This window comes from Diadema antillarum, unplaced genomic scaffold (assembly GCF_040938485.1).
Source record: "Diadema antillarum isolate AM-2024a unplaced genomic scaffold, OU_Dant_1.0 seq00000319_RagTag, whole genome shotgun sequence".
In the NCBI taxonomy this organism is placed as follows: Eukaryota; Metazoa; Echinodermata; class Echinoidea; order Diadematoida; family Diadematidae; genus Diadema; species Diadema antillarum.
The window spans coordinates 21,385-39,787 of NW_027271338.1; the positions used below are offsets into that span (position 1 = coordinate 21,385).

The 18,403-nt window shown below is 38.1% G+C and overlaps 1 protein-coding gene across 1 annotated transcript in view; it reads left to right on the forward strand.

The window, feature by feature from the left end:
- The first annotated feature begins 6,764 nt into the window (after positions 1-6,764).
- Positions 6,765-18,403, forward strand: part of LOC139730507 (uncharacterized) — a 217,118-nt gene continuing 205,479 nt past the window's right edge. Inside the window, 1 exon segment of the mRNA XM_071641346.1 lies at positions 6,765-6,981. Within this exon segment, the coding sequence (XP_071497447.1) occupies positions 6,765-6,981 (217 nt within the window).

The following is an 18,403-nucleotide window of genomic DNA, read 5'->3' on the forward strand; positions in this document are numbered from 1 at the left end:
CGTGAAATTAATATGATGTTTAAAAGCCCAGGCTTGAGAGAAAAGTATTGCCTCACATAACATATAGGTACTACCTGAAAAGGCAAGATTGACTTATACACACTCAATCTAACGTCTGCGCTCTCAAGAATCATTAAATATTCATTTGTTTTCAATCATATCTGTCATCGCCCTGTACATGTACGGTCATGCGGGTAAAATTAAGGGTTATGCCAAAGAAGGGTATGTTAGAGTTGGCGTGACAACCGCAAAATTCTAAAATACGTGCGGCCAAACCCATATTCATCACGAACAGCGGGCAGGATGGCGGGGAAAAGAATTAAATATTAGAAATCATTCAGCTAAGAGCATCCTGTAGGCCATTATATCTCATGAATGTAATATGTATGCTGCTTTGTGCGTGGTTCCTTTATAACGAGAAGTAGAGAAAAGTAAGCTGTCTTGCTTCCCGCCCGGTGTGTGTGTGTGTGTGTGTGTGTGTGTGTGTGTGTGTGTGTGTGTGTGTTCGTATATATATATATATATATATATATATATATATATAAGGCCTCTTTTTTTCTCTTTTTTTCTCTTTCGAGAAGCAGTGAAATATGCCCGTTTTGTGTTTTCAGCAAATTATCTATTATGTTCCCGTTTTGCGGACTTTTTGCGAAAATATGTGTCTTAAAAAAAAACGGATTTCGTTTCCTTGGTTAAAAGAGTTACAACATAAGTTTGGCATTAGTTTGCACAATGTTGGGGTTACTGCATTTTGTCCTTATACAGTGTAACATTGACGTTATTTCGTACAATGTTTGTGTATAATGTAGTTTGTCTTTGTATGATGTTTTGTTTTGTTTGTGTGAACGTTTCTGTTTCTGCGATATGAAATTGAACGAAATTCGAATAAAGAATTTTCGTATTTATAAGCATCATACATGAATCAGAATATAATATTCCCACGTGGTTGCGAGTGAAATCCCTCTATGAACTCCGAGCTCCCGGCACTCTCGTCATGCTAATTGTCTACATGCTTACGATTGGTCTTAGAACAATAATCTACCCCTATGACCCAGAATTTAATGTCAGTACGCAGCATCAGAGGGGACGAGAGGACAACATCGTAGATAGCAAAAGGAATGGTCCATGTCGCATGGTTATCTTGGTGCCTGATGTCATCCAATCACCCAACTAGTGATATATTTATTTTCAGTTTATATCGTTTCCTCACTTTGTACTCGGGACTTGAAGCCCGCAGCACGGAACATGGTTTGTCTTGCTAATCATGTCGTGTCGTTACCTAGCCACTCGTCTTAGCGGTATATTTGATATTCAAACGATTGGAAATGAATAGTCTGTGTTAACATTGCCAACTGATCAGCTTTTTGTCAGCTCCTGCATTGGGTTGGTTTTGATAAACTTCTATAATGTAAGTTTACTTACATCTAAACCTTATTTCTACAAGAAGTTACTCATGACAGTCAGGGGCGTAAATTTGTCCGAGATAATTATTGGCCATCCACAGCAGTAACTCTGGACTACAACGCGTATTCGCTTCACACAGGAACTTTAATGGTAAATATCGAACAAACAGCTTAACTCCACTTAACCATAATGGGAACTGTCTTTAATATGCCATCACTCATTTCCCAGCCAGTACTTCGCCAGATGAGGATGAGTAGGGTTAGGCAGTACAGCTTATGAGGAAAGAAAGTTTACTGGTTACAAACTGTATGATAATCGAGACTCATGGCGCTATGAACTGTTACTAAAAGGGCGCCCCCTGTGTTTAAGTTTTTATATTGGTTTTGTTGTTGTTGTTGTTGTTGTTGTTGTTGTTGTTGTTGTTTTTGTTGTTGTTGTTGTTGTTGTTGTTGTTTTACGTATATCGCGGTTTGGAGAATTTTGTGTCGTAAGGTTGTGACGCAACCACGGGATTTGAATAATCGGATGCCACGAAGCTTTGTGTCGTCTTGACAATGGGGCACTTTTTTTCGGAACATTCAATTCCAACCACTTTAGATTGCCGCTACGTATTATGTCATCTGATAATAGTCAAGATATATTGGTTGTATCTTCATTGTCGGCTTGCCGTATATGATATGGTATGTATACACCATACAATGCAAGCATTATCCCGTAAAAGACAGCAGCTTATTTGCCATAAGTCTATCAGCCCTACGGGTGGTGTCAAGCTATATACGTTAGTCTGTGTTAGTTAACAAATCTGTATAACATACTCTTGGCGACGCATTTGAAATTTTTACTCCCCAGGCATGCTCGGGAAGACACAAATGAGAGCGGGCTTGAAATCTCCGCTTCTCAGACGATCAATGGAAGCACTGCCATTTGCTGTCAATGGTACTGGGAGATCTGTGGTACTGGGAGGGAAGAGGGCGGTATAGCAGATAATCCGCATTACGTGACGACTTCTTGGCTGTTACGTCGATTTTGCTTAGCACGTGACGAAAACAGGAACGTGCATTGTTACGAGTTGACGTCATGATTGAAAACTGTTACGAACGGTGTTGAACGTCACCTCACTTGATCAGTAGCTGCCTGAATACCGTTTTCGTTTGGTATAATCAGGGTACAACATAGGTAGATGGAATGTGTTTTAATTGTCATTATTGTATTGCACAAACACCTTAATGTCACACACATTTGATTATGGCATGATTTTAAGGCCCTCAAAGTATAATACTGCTCACTATTCAACTTTAATTCTTTTAATAGAAGGAAACCATCTTATTACATTTTGGATGTTTCTGTAGGAAATCGATGCAGTCGCAATTGCCATGTGAGGGTGTTTATTATTTTATTTTTGTAAACAGATTTTTGTTTAAATTTGCTAAGAAAACGACGAAATTCTTATAATCACTTACTTTAGATTAAGTAGACATCCAACATTGATATAAGTGTCTAAGGGCTTGCACGGCTGACCACGTTTCGCTGCATATGATTCAGTTTCAGGTGAACATTATAAATCACGACCAAAATAGATATGGTGTGTATAGGGCGTAGTGAAACTCATTAGTCTAACTAAAAATGACCAAATATTTTCTTTTTTCTTTAAAAGGATGAGTTAAGAATCTTTCCCTAAAAGGGTGTGGCATGAACTTATTATAACGCAGTGTCTTTTGTATGGTTGTGAGGTGATCGTAACTCTATAGGTACTAGGTATTTTCTGTAGGTGGCTTTTCTTATCTCATGAGCGCGTTCTGCTTACGAAAGTCAGTTTATTCATTTTTAGGAAAGAGTGGATGTTTCATCACCCATTTGGGATTCGAGTTTACAATAAAAAAAGAGAAATATTTTGTAATGTTTTTCCTAGAGAGTCTCCCATCTGATTCCGATGATCAGCTGAAGATTGTGGATTTTTTCAGTAATTTTTTTAATCAAATTACCACTCTTCCCTCGTTCACCATTTTTCTTTATAGCCCCCTTTCACCAAAGATAAACTAACTTACAATAGATTCGAATTCAGACTTTGAGTTGTTGAGTTGTTCATGATCTTTTTTTTTAACAGTGGTGAATAATATCCACAGAAAGTATGGCTGAAAAAATGAACTGATTCCAAGCGGAGTTTGTCGAAATAACATATAGTTGTTGCTGTGTGAATCTGATGTATTTCAGTTGCTTGCTTGTTTGTTTCCATTAGAAAAAAAAAATCAATATTATCAATCGAATACAAGTCTTCTAAGATTTCTTATATAAAATAAACAACAACAAAAAAAGAATCCAGCGTGGCCCGTCATCAGAAGCGACAATGATTGCTACTTCTGGTCTTCCATATTTTTTCCTCCCCAAGTCCTTGTTGTAGATCATTAGAAGAGCGCACGTGGTAAATGATGGAGGTAAAAACTATAGTCACTTCCACACTTCAACGAAAGTCGTTGTCGACATAGTTCTCTTCATCCGAACTTTAGAATCCGATACCTGACACTTCCCACAGAGAATCTGAACAGTCGAGAAACCAAGATGGTTACCATCTAAGGACGTCTCAATGTTTCTTCTTCCAAATGAATCTTGGATCACGAAGACGCCGCCAGACACCTGTAAAAGACAAAATACCAAACGAAATTTGTGTTCAAAGTTTCTTGGATATGACAACAACAACAAAAAAGAAGAAGAAGAAGATAGTTGAACAAGAAGAAGATGGAATGGTAATTATCGGAAAAAAAATAGCAATATTCGGTTACTTTATGCTTCCAACAGTTGATACTGTGTGCGATGAATCGTAACTTCAAAGAATCCTTGCGCAGATGGATACAAGTGAAGCTAGATATGAATCAACATGGAGATACCATCATTGTGAGACTTCGAAAATATTACGGCTACTTAAGCTTGGCGTCCAGTTAATTGGAGGTCACTTCATTCAGGTCAAAGAGAATCGTGTAATCCTAACGTCGGCCTTTTTTCACGGCCGCACTTCTCCATCATCCCTGGCGGCCTGTTTCGCAAGTTCCCGTCCTTATTATCATTCCGATCGCCACCTTCGGATAGCTTTTAATCGCGATCTCTTACAGGATTACGTAATTGACCTCCATCCCCTGAAGACCATTGTACATTATTATCTCCTGTCGTTGTGTGTGGATGCGATTTATGCTTGTCAAGAGCATTAAATGAATTACAAACCTACAACATTCAACATGAGTCATCAAAGCACTTCCAATGACCTCGCTTTCGTGTGCTGCTAACCTGTAGAAGATTATGCATATATATATATATATATATATATATATATATACTCACACACACACACACATATATATATACATATATATATATATATATATATATATATATATATATACATATATATATATATATATATATATATATATATACATTGTGAGAGATAGTTCCCGTCCCAATCGTACGCGGTGCCTCATTGTGGGTAGCATATACTGAAAAAAAAAAAATTAGACTGAGGCGGACGTTGCTCTCGATCTTTTTCTCCCTTTTTTACATATATTTTTTGATTAATGATGTATTTTTGTCGATGATATTTTTGCATTGAATTGAAAGATTGATTTGTGTATAAAGAAGATAATATTTTAGATTTCAGATTACTGTATATGATATTGCATTATATATATCATGACACATCAGGTTATTTAGATAATAACTATTATGTTGGTAGATCCTGATGAAGGCCTGATGACAGGCCGAACGCTCGACTGATTAAAAGGGAGAACAAGATCAATTTCTTTCAGTTTATATATATATATATATATATATATATATATATATATATATATATATGTATGTATATATATATATATATATATGTACATTTAGATATGTAGTTATATATGATTATATGTATAATGTGTGTACAAATATGAACACATTGCATGTATATTGTGCATAGAATGTGTAACTGTAAATACATGTGTCTAAATAACTGTCTATGTGTGTCTGTGCGTGCGAGTGTAAATGAACAAATCCACACTATTATACTTCTATAGTGTAGACTATTATTCGAGAAAATAGATGTTCTTAAAAGAAGCCTCTTTCCCTCTAATCAAAGTATTGATATTTCATTCCTGTTTGTCCTTATCTCCTTGTCAGCTGATTAAAATCATCCGAGACCTTGAACGTCAAATCTGGCGCGGCATTTACACTCTGATTCTAATAATTTACGAAGACGTATTCTTCAAATGTCCTTCACTGAAAAAAAAAAAGTACACTGCCGTCCAGTGGGGTTTCCGCTTCACTGGTTGGCATCCCACTTTTCTGTTTGACGCATATCGATTTACATACTATGTTCGCATTGTTGTGACCAGCCTTCATCACACACGACATGGCTTTTAAAAGAAACATTTAAGACAACATTTCACATGTCTGCGTTTTGTGGTTTGGTTGGTCCTTTTGCGTAAAGATTCAGGGGAAATATGCAAAGAATGTACGATTTCTTCAGCAGTGTTCTGTCGCATAACCACTAAGACGGAGGCGCGACGTGTGATTTTTGAGATGGGCTCACTGAAGCGACCTGCTGAAATGGTTCACATTCCGAGCTTTCACTCATCCTTTGACGCATCAGTGCCTCCCCCGTAAAGTAGCGATGCATTCGCTTTGTAATGGCTTACCCCCACGCCCAAGAGTTTATTGTGCTACTTTCATCGGCTATCTGCATGATAAAGGCCTGATTTAAACGGACACTATGGAAGGAAATACGGATGCTTTTTTTCTCCCTCTTGAAGCTTCTTTCTCTCTCTCTCTCTCTAGCTTTCTCTCCGCACGCTACTATCAATGAATAGCGCCGATTTTCTTAAGCTTCTGGTGTTATAAGAGACGAAATCGGGCGCCGTGAGAGGGTTGCGTGTTGTGAAATTGGGCGTTGCTAAAATCTGTTCCCGTTCTCACACCACTCCAGGCTCTGGATTGCTTGAATCATACCCGATCTGGTATTACCTTTGCAAAAGGTGATGTGTTCAGGCTAGGAGCAAGGTGAGGAATATATTCCGAACGTTTATCGCGTTGAGGTGAATGAAAACAACTTTCGCCCGAGCCAAAGGTGGTGAGACGTACAGTGGTTTCGCACGGTGATGTAAAGTTCGCCCCCAGACCCAGGGCTTCAGCTGTACCAAGGAAGGTAAAGATTGGCGTCAGCAATGCCAGTCAGTGCAGAAAAGTGTGTTCTGATCATTACCTGTAGCTAACACACCCCCTTTTTACTCGCGCTGATATTGCGGATACAGCTCCTGGGCTGTGAATTGTGTTCACCTGAACATCGCCAAGTGCCACTGGCACGATACGGCCAAGACAGTCTTGAAACCATGGAATTAAGGACACGCATTTTATCATTACTAGTGATAGGATTACTCAGTACCATTACCCCAAGATGGGGGTCGGACGCGTACCCCACAGGGGCACCAGACTTGGCCTGTTTGGACATGATACCAACTGGGCACGGAGTTGACGCGCAGACGACGTCGAGCCCGTACTCGATCACTACGGATGAGGCAACCTACGCTCTGGGAGGAACGGTCACAGGTAAACACTTACTATAAAAAGACGGAAGTAGGTTTCAGTGATATACAAATACGCCCACGCACATACACAAACGCACACAATCGCATACAATCACAGGGCAACTTTAAGTCGTGGACATTGCAAAATCAATGCCATTATAGTGAAATGAGTTCCACTAAATAATCTACAAGACAGAATGGTGACTTTTTTTCCAACAAATTACTTCGAATATTACAGTGTATGTACAGAGATTGTATGTATGGAAAATGGTAAGGTCTAACATTTCGTGTATTGAAGTCCATATTGCATAACCGGAGCAAATTTACTGCCGCAACCATTTACGTTCCTAATCAACGCTAATTTTGCAATCGCTTTCTTTCGTTGTGTTAATCAAATACCATTTTGCAGTGATAATTACTTATGGAAGATGTATCACAACCATACACATTATAAGGCTAATATCTTTTAGACACACCCCACAAGCAGGTTGTACACATACATGGAGATTTTGAATTAAAAAGAACAGATAAAATTCACTTCCATTTTTTTTAAAGAAAAGTCATCATCAATTGGAGAAAAGTGAAAAGTTTCAATGATGTTGGATTATGTCAAGAAACATCTTTCAAGATATTATCAATATTATCACATACAGTTGTACGTAAAAGGCATGTATTTTAATAATTTTCTTCGTCTTTCGGCAGATTTTCTTCTTAAATATATCAAATTGATAAGAATGGGTACCGGTATGCTGTACATTTTCTTTTCCATACATTATTCATGGTATACATAATTATGTACATGTATATACATTTTTCAACATATTTGTATATTATATACAAATTTCTATACCCTAATTACTTTAAGAATTGAGATAAATACCAGTAAGACATGGGTGGCAACACGTGACGCTTCTGATTTTCATTATGGTGCACAATGGCGCGCATACCGATAAAATCAAGGATTGATATGAATATATTTATATAGTAGATCTAATGCAACTACCCTTGTATTCTTTATTATTATCCAACCTGACCGTCGGTAGACTGAAGTTGAATCGGCTACATTATGCATGTTGAATCGGCTACATATGCATCATGTACAGGTACATGCATGATGTCGCATAATGCGTTCGATATTAATGTACATGTAAATGTATCTTTGTGTATTGCATGACTCATTACAGCGTGTACATACAACGCTGTACCGTACATTTGTACACTGTACACCTACATGTGCAAATGCACATCCTTACATACAATTACGTAAAATGTATGCCATTTTGTGTATGTGTCCCGTATGTTGTACAAAATTGTACATACAGAACAGGAGATAGAGTGTGTACTTACTTACTTTACTTTACTTTAATCCATCGATGCTAGTAGGTCCGGGCCTGTTCATCGATCGATTGGTAGTCATTTGAATCAATCTTTCAATTACGAGTGGTTCTATGGCAAGGTGTGTGTGTGTGGAGAAGGAGGATTCAGGACATCTGTTAGTATCCTTCAGGGTCATAAACAGATGGTAATTCTTTCCAGTAGTTGTCTAGTCTGTTTTTGAAGGAGTTCACAGATGGGGCACTGACTACATCTTCTGGTAGCTTATTCCATGATTCCACCACTCTATTTGAGAAGAAGAACTTTCTAACATCAAGGTGAGCGAATGTCTTCTTCAGCTTCAGAGTGTCAGAGTGTAGACATTAATACACCTTTTTTTCTGAGATAAGCGATGAATACTGAGATCAGATTCACCTAGATAAGTAGAGGACATTTGTGTCCGTGACATTTAAGTTCAGCTGCAACCATGACAAGAAAACAATCGGTATATTCATACACTTTTCCTTGTCTTTACATTAGTGATGTTCACCGTTATTGCAAGATTCGTTGTTAACAGGTGTTTTTCCTCAATTAATCTCCTTATATTTCATATAGGACCTATACAGATAAATGTGTACATATTGAAAGTTTCGTGTTTGGTTAGCAACATGTATTCAGATGTGTACACCCATTCTTGTATTTCTTAAAACCTAGTGCCATCATAACCAACTTATTGATTGTGGGCATCTTCGGCAAGACAATACCCATATAATGATACTTTTGTAGCTTTATAGAGTAAATACAGTACGGCATTTCATCCGTGAATACTGTACTGTAAGCCATGTTAATATACGTGCGCTTCATACGTCTACATAATGTCGCAAAATCACAGTAATGTTTAAGTCGTGTTTTGATAATCATTATCCTTGCTTCAACATCATTTCCTCCGTCAGACATCATTGGATTTTTTTAAGAAGAAAAAGAGATACAACACATTTGGGACAACGAAAGCGTTGTTACCTAAACGTAAAGAAAAAATAAGAGGAGAACTGTTCTTTGCGGGGATAAAACCCCTCTCTCACAGTCGGATACTCTCCAGACTATTCAGTAGTCGTAGTAAATCTCTTTATACTGTATAGGACGCTCAACCTGCTTGAAGGGTGCATAATCACTTCTTCGAGTACTTAATAAGCCTATTCGCGTAATGTCTCGAAATGAATGGATAAGGCCGTGTTGAGAAGTAACTTCGCGCTACTTATATCTGACAAAAATTAATGTCTGACATGTGTTTAATGAAAACAATCTTCAAATAATCAGGCTGATCAAGGGCAGAATGTTTTGAAAGAGGAACCAATAGGGGCTCTGTTAGTTGCCACACCGTACAACTTGTATACATGTATGATTATCTTATTTTACACCAGGCAATCTGGAAAGAATTTTTGTTGTTCTTCTCGAATCTAGGAATAGTACTACAATGTTGTCTCTTTAGCTATAATGTAGTTATATTTGTTTGCAGTTCTTTGCATTTTGGGGTTTTTTTATTTAAAGAGGCAACTCAATCTACATGTATAATTAGCTAAAGATCCCAACTTCGATTGCACGCGTATCCAGTAAGGTTCAGAGTAACTTTTTGCTAAAAACTACGTAATGTATGCCAGCGTAGATAGTAGATACACGTGTAGTGCTAACCACGTTAATTACACTGTATGTTTTGTGTTTATATTAATTAAATTCTGAATGTGTGAACACTCTTGATTTATTAATTGAAAGTCCACACTCTGTGCTCAGTTAGACTTTGATAAGACGAATAAGTACAACAAGCAGGAGCAGTTCAAATTAAGTCAGACAAAAATGGAAAACATGAAATTTTGAAGTTCACTATAATTTTCCTAAAGCAGTGACGTCAATCTACATGTAATTCACATTTTGAAAAATAGACAATGCTATGATGTCAGTTGCCTCGCAACTGTCACGCATTGGTTTGTGTAATATAAAAATGATGCAAAGCCTATTATCCTATTTGTAACTTGGTTAAAGATAACCAGGAAGGTGACCTCCCTGAGATAAAAAAAAAACCAACAACAACATACACTGTACTTCCATTTTAATACCACACGATAAATGTTTGCGACTGCGGAAAAAGAAACACACGGGGAAAAAAAAAAGATTTTTAATGATTGAGTCTCTAATGGCGCCATTTTCCCGACATGACACCAGTTAATGTTAACAATGGCCTTTTTACTTTTGCATAAATATTACATTCTTTTGGGGGCACTACAATGGTTAACTCTTTGTTGTAAAAGTTTTCCAGCACTCTTTGACACAAAGCACCCTTGATCAACCTCCTTGAATGCATCTCTTGCAACATCGCAGCAAACGGCGATAAAGGAATTAGAAACAGAAGGGCGCGTCATAAGTTGTTCACTTGTCTCTGTTGAGAGGACCGGCCCACGTAAAGTTGTATAAAATAGCTTTTTTATTAAAAGACTGTGACCATGCCTGAATGTGAGATTATCCAGCGGGGGAAATGCCGAGTCCAGTTCAATGCTAATTTAGTGTAAGCTAGATATTTGCTAAATAAATATGTTTATACAATGTATATTCCTACATGTATCTATCTATCTCTCTCTCTCTCTCCTCATTTTTGCTTTGTAACTCCCTCTAATCACGAATTACAATGTATGTCCATTCCCTCCTCAGAGTAAGTCACCAAATGTGTTTTTTATGCTCACATAATTATGTTGGAAATTACCTTATTCGCTCATCAACAATCTCTGAATACTGCATCTACAAACATGTCATCAAAATGGCCCCTAGAGTTATAGCAAACTTTTTTTTTTAAATATCGTTTTACTGACATTGGTAACCAATGTTGCTCTTCAGAACCAGAAAAGCTTGCTTAATACCTGCCTCACATACCGCATCATCAATAAAAGTGTATTAGCTAGATTCTAGCTTTTGAAATGCATTTATTAAGATCAAATAAAACATACAGGAAAAAAAAGCAAGGCATGAACAAACCTGAAACTTTAAGTGTAGTGTTGATCTTAAAATAACTAGATGTACATGACAATAATGACATTGATAATGAAAATTGTGGTAACAAGGTCAACATTGTACTAGCATCAGTAATTTTGATATCGGTAGCAATAACAATTGCAATAATTGCATTGGAGGAAAACAATATGTGTGTATCCAACAGTCCAGCCTGTCAGTCTGGGACCTACAATGTGCAAGTATTTGTACTTTGTAAGCATCCTCAGTAGTTCTAAGCTTTTTACTCTTTAATCGGATCTCTTACATGTATGGTCTCGGATCAATATACTGATATTCGTCACCTTTTTCCTTCTTTCAAGAAACAACACGGCCCATGCGTTGCAAATAGTTCGGCACGTGATACGACTACGAGAGCTTGACACAACTTTCACAAAATATGTCAAAAACAGACAACATCAAAAGTATTTGGAATCCAGGTTAAATGGGAGATGGGCGGGAGGGATGAGGTTGATGACAGGTGTCCATGGAAAGCAGAACTGCTATACTTAGTAATTAAGGCGCGATATGTGTCCATAGATTGAACATTATCATTACGTTTAAACACTTCGGCTTTTACGATATCATGGCGCCTCTGAAATGATGAAATGATTATACACCAAGTGTTCCCGAGTCATATCTGAATATAGCAGATTGGCCTGGAGACTAGGTGGCAACCTAGCTGGTGGCCACTCAAGTCTCCTCTGGTTGTGGAGACGTCTTCCACGACGTCTTCTGGAGACATACATATTGTATACTAGCCGAGTCTCCGGAGATTCCCAGGAAAGTCGAATGTGTTCGTTTGGGTCCTGCAGACTCTTTGCAGTCTCCAGCTGGTCTTGGAGACGTCCATCTATTCCTATTTGTCCCTTTTAGTTTCGGCCACGTGGTGGAGACTATCATTATTCATCGATCAGGGAGACGTCTTCGCTGCTAAGAAGACATCTCGGAGAAGTCGCCATACAAGACCGCCGGGGACGTCCAAGCGACATCCGCGGGAAAAAAGTTATATTTTTTTAAGACGTCTCGGACGTCGACGTCAACCTTGCGTGACATATTGTTGTGAGAGAGCGGACCGTTTGTCGTTGTTGTTTTTCCCCGTATCACACGAGCCGCCACGACTGATCAGTCGCAGCACTCGCAGCCATTTCTTCTCCAGTGAGATAAAAAAAGACCCGTAAAGTATCAAATCACGCGGTTTCGTTAAGGCAGAAGTTGACTCTGATGGATCGACAGATCGATGGTTTTGTAAGTGGTTCAGCGACCCGGAAGAAACGTATTAGTATTTAGGCGCTCCACAATACTCCTACTTACATCACATGTACAATAGGCCCTATACCTGTATGCAGTGTAAGTAAAACTACTCCTTTGACTGTGTTGATATACCCATTCTCTGTAAAACATGGAAGTATCTCTGCTGCCGACCATTGGACAGTTCAGTCACGATAGTCGACAGATACTTCTGCGAAAGTGTAGTTCACACTGTATACCGTGTCCTCATGTTCAAACCGTCGTGGGATATATAGATCTCGAAGTAGTTTTAGGAAAGATATGGTTTGGTACGGTACCATGGTATGGTACGGTATGGTATGGTATGGTAATTTATTTCCGTATTACGTGTATACGCTGTGTAATCACAATTGTTATTATTTTTATCCATAAGTTCTTCTTCTTGCTATTATTATTATTATTATTATTATTATTATTATTATTATCATTATTATTATTTTCATTATTACGTATGTACTGTTATCATTAGAATACATATAACAATACTTTGATGATTTAGTTAGATGCACAGGTGGATGGCCCTATTCTCAGTGTTTGTGATAAACACATGGCAAAACTGTTTTCTAGAGGGGCCCACTTATAACAGGGACATACAACTTGCTACTTCAGATGAAGTTTCTCAGATGAGACTGATGATCAAAATGAGGCAGCCTGTATTTTGTACATATAGAGATGCTGCATTCGAAACCACCTGTCTGAAATTATGAAATGCAATAAAGCAAAACGGAGGAACCTGAAGGAGTACATTATAAGGTTATCTCTCATAGCTATACCAAGACGAAGTTAAGTTACGTGTTCTTTTCAACATCAAATACCATCTTCTGGATACATACAAACTGTAGTTAGGGATTTCAGAAGAGCTTGCAAAAGGTGGCGAGTTTCGAGACAGTGTAGAGGATTACTTCACGGCGTCTCTATCACCCAAAGAATACAGATATAGTAGAGGCATGTTAAACCGGTTAATCTCCGAACACAATGTTGCCCGCTGAGGGAACCCAAACAATACAGTGATTAAAGTTAATTCTGCGCGTATGTTCAGAAACCCACACCTTCGCCGAGAACAATCATCGTTAGGAACTCTTCCTCTTCCAGAGCGCCAAGTGGCGTCCCCTTGGTGTACAGTGATTGCGTCAGTCTATACACTGTCCTTACTATTCTCTTTGGTGCTGGAATCAATCCCAGACAGTATAGTCTGGGTGCCAAAGCCACTTTTTGGGCCTAACCTTGCTTTACCGTCCACCCAATGTCTTTTGATGATTTTACCCTATTTCAGGGGTGCTGATTCCGAATCTGGATGATGCAACTCTTGCATCCTTGAGGGTTTTGAGATATTCAAGATGGCCGCCAAAATGGCCGCCCAAACCGAAAATTCCCACGTATTTCCTCCTAAATGGTGTGAAATTGAAAATAATTGATGGTTCTACCCTATTTGGAAGGTGCTGAATCCGAATCTGGATGATGCAACTCATGCATCCATGAAGTTTTTGAGATATTCAAGATGGCCGCCAATTAAAACAGTAAATTCCCATGTATTTCCTTCTAAATGGTGTGAAATTGAAGTCAATTGATGGTTCTATCCTATCTCTAGGGTGCTGAATCCGAGTCTGGATGATGCAAATCTTGCATCCTTGAGGGTATTGAGATACTCAAGATGGCAGCCAAAATGGCCGCCAGTTAAAACCGGAAATTTCTATGTATTAGCTTTTAAATGGTGAGAAATAGAAAACAATTGATGGTTTTACCCTATTTCGAGGGTGCTGAATCCGAATCTGGATGATGCACCTCGAGATAGTCAAGATGGCCGCCAAAATGGCCGCCAAAACGGAAACTCTTATGTATTTCCTTCTTATAGATATTGAGAAATTGATAACAATTGATGGTTTTACCCTATTTTTTTTTCTGAAAGATTTCAGGTTTTCGTCAATGGCTCAGTTTGAACTTGCTGTATATACAGTGAAACCAGCTCTATACCGGATATCTTTTGAGTTGGTACGATACAAGTGTGCCAGCAATGAACCTTTCAAGACTACAGATACGTTTGAATAATTGCAAGATTACACTGTTCCTCTACATATAATGGATAAGTTTTGAACACTAACAATCAATGGACAAGACATTTTCATCTAAATCATATTGTGATAGTGATGTAGAGAAGTGTACTGAAATTACCCAACATTACCTGTCTTAATCCATGAGCAGTTTTAATCTCTTCATCCATGAACACTCAAATTGGTTATTTGGTTTATATTGGTGGTCTTGATGACATTGTTGAAGACGCGAGTGGGACATTTTTATAGTTACGCTTCAATTTATTCGGCAATATGATGTAACATTATTTATGTATATATGGATTATATATATATATATATATATATATATATATATCACAGGTAACGCGCCTTGAAAAAAAAAAAACTGAATGAAAAAAAAACGACAACATGGAAGGTAATAGTTGATAATCCAGTACTTACGAATATCATAATCGCGGAGAGTGCTTTTGAAATTACCCTTATTGATATCTACTATAGTGGTCATGGATGTAACCATTTCCAATGACGTAATCAGAATATGCGACAAGTTTCACAAGAATACAAGGCGAGACTCGTCAGAATACAAGACAAGCTTCAACACCAAACACCAACATGCCATAATTTAATTTTACTCTATTGATAGCCGAAAAGGATTAACTTCACATCTGTGGAGCCATATTATTGGCGACCACAAGCATTATTTTATAACAATTATGCATAAAGAAATTTTCACTCGTATGTTTGTGTTTGTACGTTTCAGTATGATGTCAATATCACTTCTGCTTTTTTTTTCAGTACGTGTTAAAGTTCCGTTTGAGACATATCGGAATATCTCAGTATATTACAATACCATTGTGACAGTAATTTTGGATGTCAATAACTTTTGGATGTCAATAACTTTTGGCTGATTTGACAAATTCGCTCAACTGAGTTGAATTTAAGAATACGAATTATTGCTTTTCACCCTGCATGGTTTTAACCCCCCGCTTCGCGTTCATTTCATTTCATTTCATTTCATTTTTATTTCATTTCCGGCCAAAGCATATAATATGACATTTGCTTATAAACAAATTAAGTACAATGTAACTTTTACATTTCAAAATGAAATTTAGATACACGTCATATGTTTACATGAATCAATAAACATACTTTAGTTGAAGAAATACATGGACAAAATGTGACTGAATCATAACAAAGAAAAGGTCGGAAATGGAGGGGACTGCTAAAAAGCGTTAGAGCACAGTACTTCACCATTTAAGTATAAGCAAATGTTAAGGAGTTTCCGTTCATGCAGGACATTTATAGATGTGCCAAAACCTTCAAAGACCTTCAACACCCTCGAAATAAGGTAAGACCATCAATTTATTCTAAAGTTTTTGCCATTAAGAAAATATTTATATTAACATTGGAATTTCTGCCACTTATATTGGCTGTCATCTTGGACGTCTAAAAACCCTAAAGAATGGACGAATTTCAGCAACCAAGTTTCGAGGGTGCTGAATAGGGTCTAAAATTTTCCAATTTTTGACAGTTATTTTGGCGGTCATCTTGGACATCTCAAAACCCTTAAAAAAGAACACGAAGTTGCATCAACCAGGTTCGGATTCAGCACCCTCGAAATAGAGTAAAACCGCCAATTGTTTTCAATTTTACACCATTTAGAAGGTAATATAGGGCTTACATGGAAATTTTCGTTTTTGACAGCCATTTAGGGGCCATTCTGGCGGCCATCTTTATTTTCTCAAAACCCTCAAGGAAGCAAGAGCTGTATCCTGGAGTTTCAAATTCAGCAAACTCAAAATAGTGTAAAACCACCAAGGTCCCGTTGCATAAAACTTTCTCAGCAACTTTCAGCTGACTTTAAAAAATTCAGGTTGGGATTTGCCCAACCTGAATTTTTTAAGGTTGCTAACCTAAGAATGTAAAATCCGTTGCATAAAAACTCTGGTTAGGAGCTTCCAACCGGAATTTTGTGATTTCAACCGGAAAAAAATCCAGTTGGAGTTTTATGCAACGGGCCCCAACTGTTATATTTTACACCATTTAGAAGGAAATAGGGGGTTTACATATGAATTTCCGTTTTTGGCGGTCATTTTTAGCGACCATCTTTATCATCTTAAAACCCTTAAGGATGCAAGAGTTGTATCCTGAGCTTCGGATTCAGCACACTCAAAATAAGATGAAAACCACCAATTGCTTTCAAATTGTCACCATTTAGAAGGAAATACATGGGAACTTCCGTTTTGGTCGGCAAATTTTAACGGCCATATTGATTATCTCAAAATCTTCATCAATGCAGGAGTTGCATCATCCAGATTCTGATTCAGAACCCTCGAAATAGGGTTAAACCATCAATTGTTTTCTATTTCTCACCATTCAGAAGGAAAAACATGGGAATTTCCGGTTTTAATTGGTGGCCATTTTGGCGGCCATCTTGAATATCTCAAAAACGTCATGGATGCAAGAGTTGCATCATCAAGATTTGGATTCAGCACCTTCCAAATAGGGTATATAATCATCATTTATTTTCAAGTTCACACCATTTAGAAGAAAATACGTGGGAATTTTCAGTTTTAATTGGCGGCCATTTTGGCGGCCATCTTGAATAGCCCAAAAACCTCATGGATGCAAGAGTTGCATCATCCAGATTCGGATTCAGCACCCTCGAAATAGAGTAAATCCATCGATTGTTTTTTAATTTCTCACCATTTAAAAGGAAATACGTGGGAATTTCCGGTTTTAATTGACAGCCATTTTGGCGGCCATCTTTAATATCTCAAAAACTTGATGGATGCATGAGTTGCATCATCCAGATTCGGATTCAGCACCTTCCAAATAGGGTAGAATCATCAATTATTTTCAATTTCATACCATTTAGAAGGAAATACATGGGAATTTTCGATTTAATTAGCGGCCATTTTGGCGGCCATCTTGAATATCTCAAAATCCTCAAGGATGCAAGAGTTGCATCATTCAGATTCGGATTCAACACCCTCGAAATAAGGTAAAACCATCAATCGTTTTCAATATCTCACCATTTAGAAGGAAACACGTGGGAATTTCGGTTTTAATTGGCGGCCATTTTGGCGGCCATCTTGAATATCTCAAAAGCTTCATGGATACAAGAGTTGCATCATCCAGATTCGGATTCAGCACCCTTGAAATCGGGTAAAACAATCAATCGTTTTCAATATCTCACCATTTAGAAGGAAATATGTGGGAATTTTCGGTTTTGGCGGCCATTTTGGCGGCCATCTTGAATATCTCAAAATCCTCAAGGATGCAAGAGTTGCATCATCCAGATTTGGATTCAGCACCCTCGAAATAGGGTGAAACCATCAATTTTCTTTCAATATCTCTCCATTTAGAAGGAAATACTGGGGAATTTCCGGTTTTGGCGGCCATTTTGGCGGCCATCTTGAATATCTCAAAACCCTCAAGGATGCAAAAGTTGCATCATCCAGATTCGGATTCAGCACCCCCGAAATAGGGTAAAACCATCAAAAAACATTGGGTGGACGGTAAGACAAGGTTCAGCCTCTGGCACCCAGACTAGTATGGTATACGGCAACACCAATCTGCGCTCCATCCATCATGATCCATGCCTTTCTCTTTGGCGCGAACAGTGACTGGTAAATGATTATCAGGGTGTTGTGTGCCCGGAGGACGACGCGAACTCAGGCGATTCAAGGAAGGTGTGCCCAGGAGAACGACGCGAACGCACGCGAGGCACGTGTTCTGCATATGGGCCTCTCCAGATAAATAATACACAAAAAT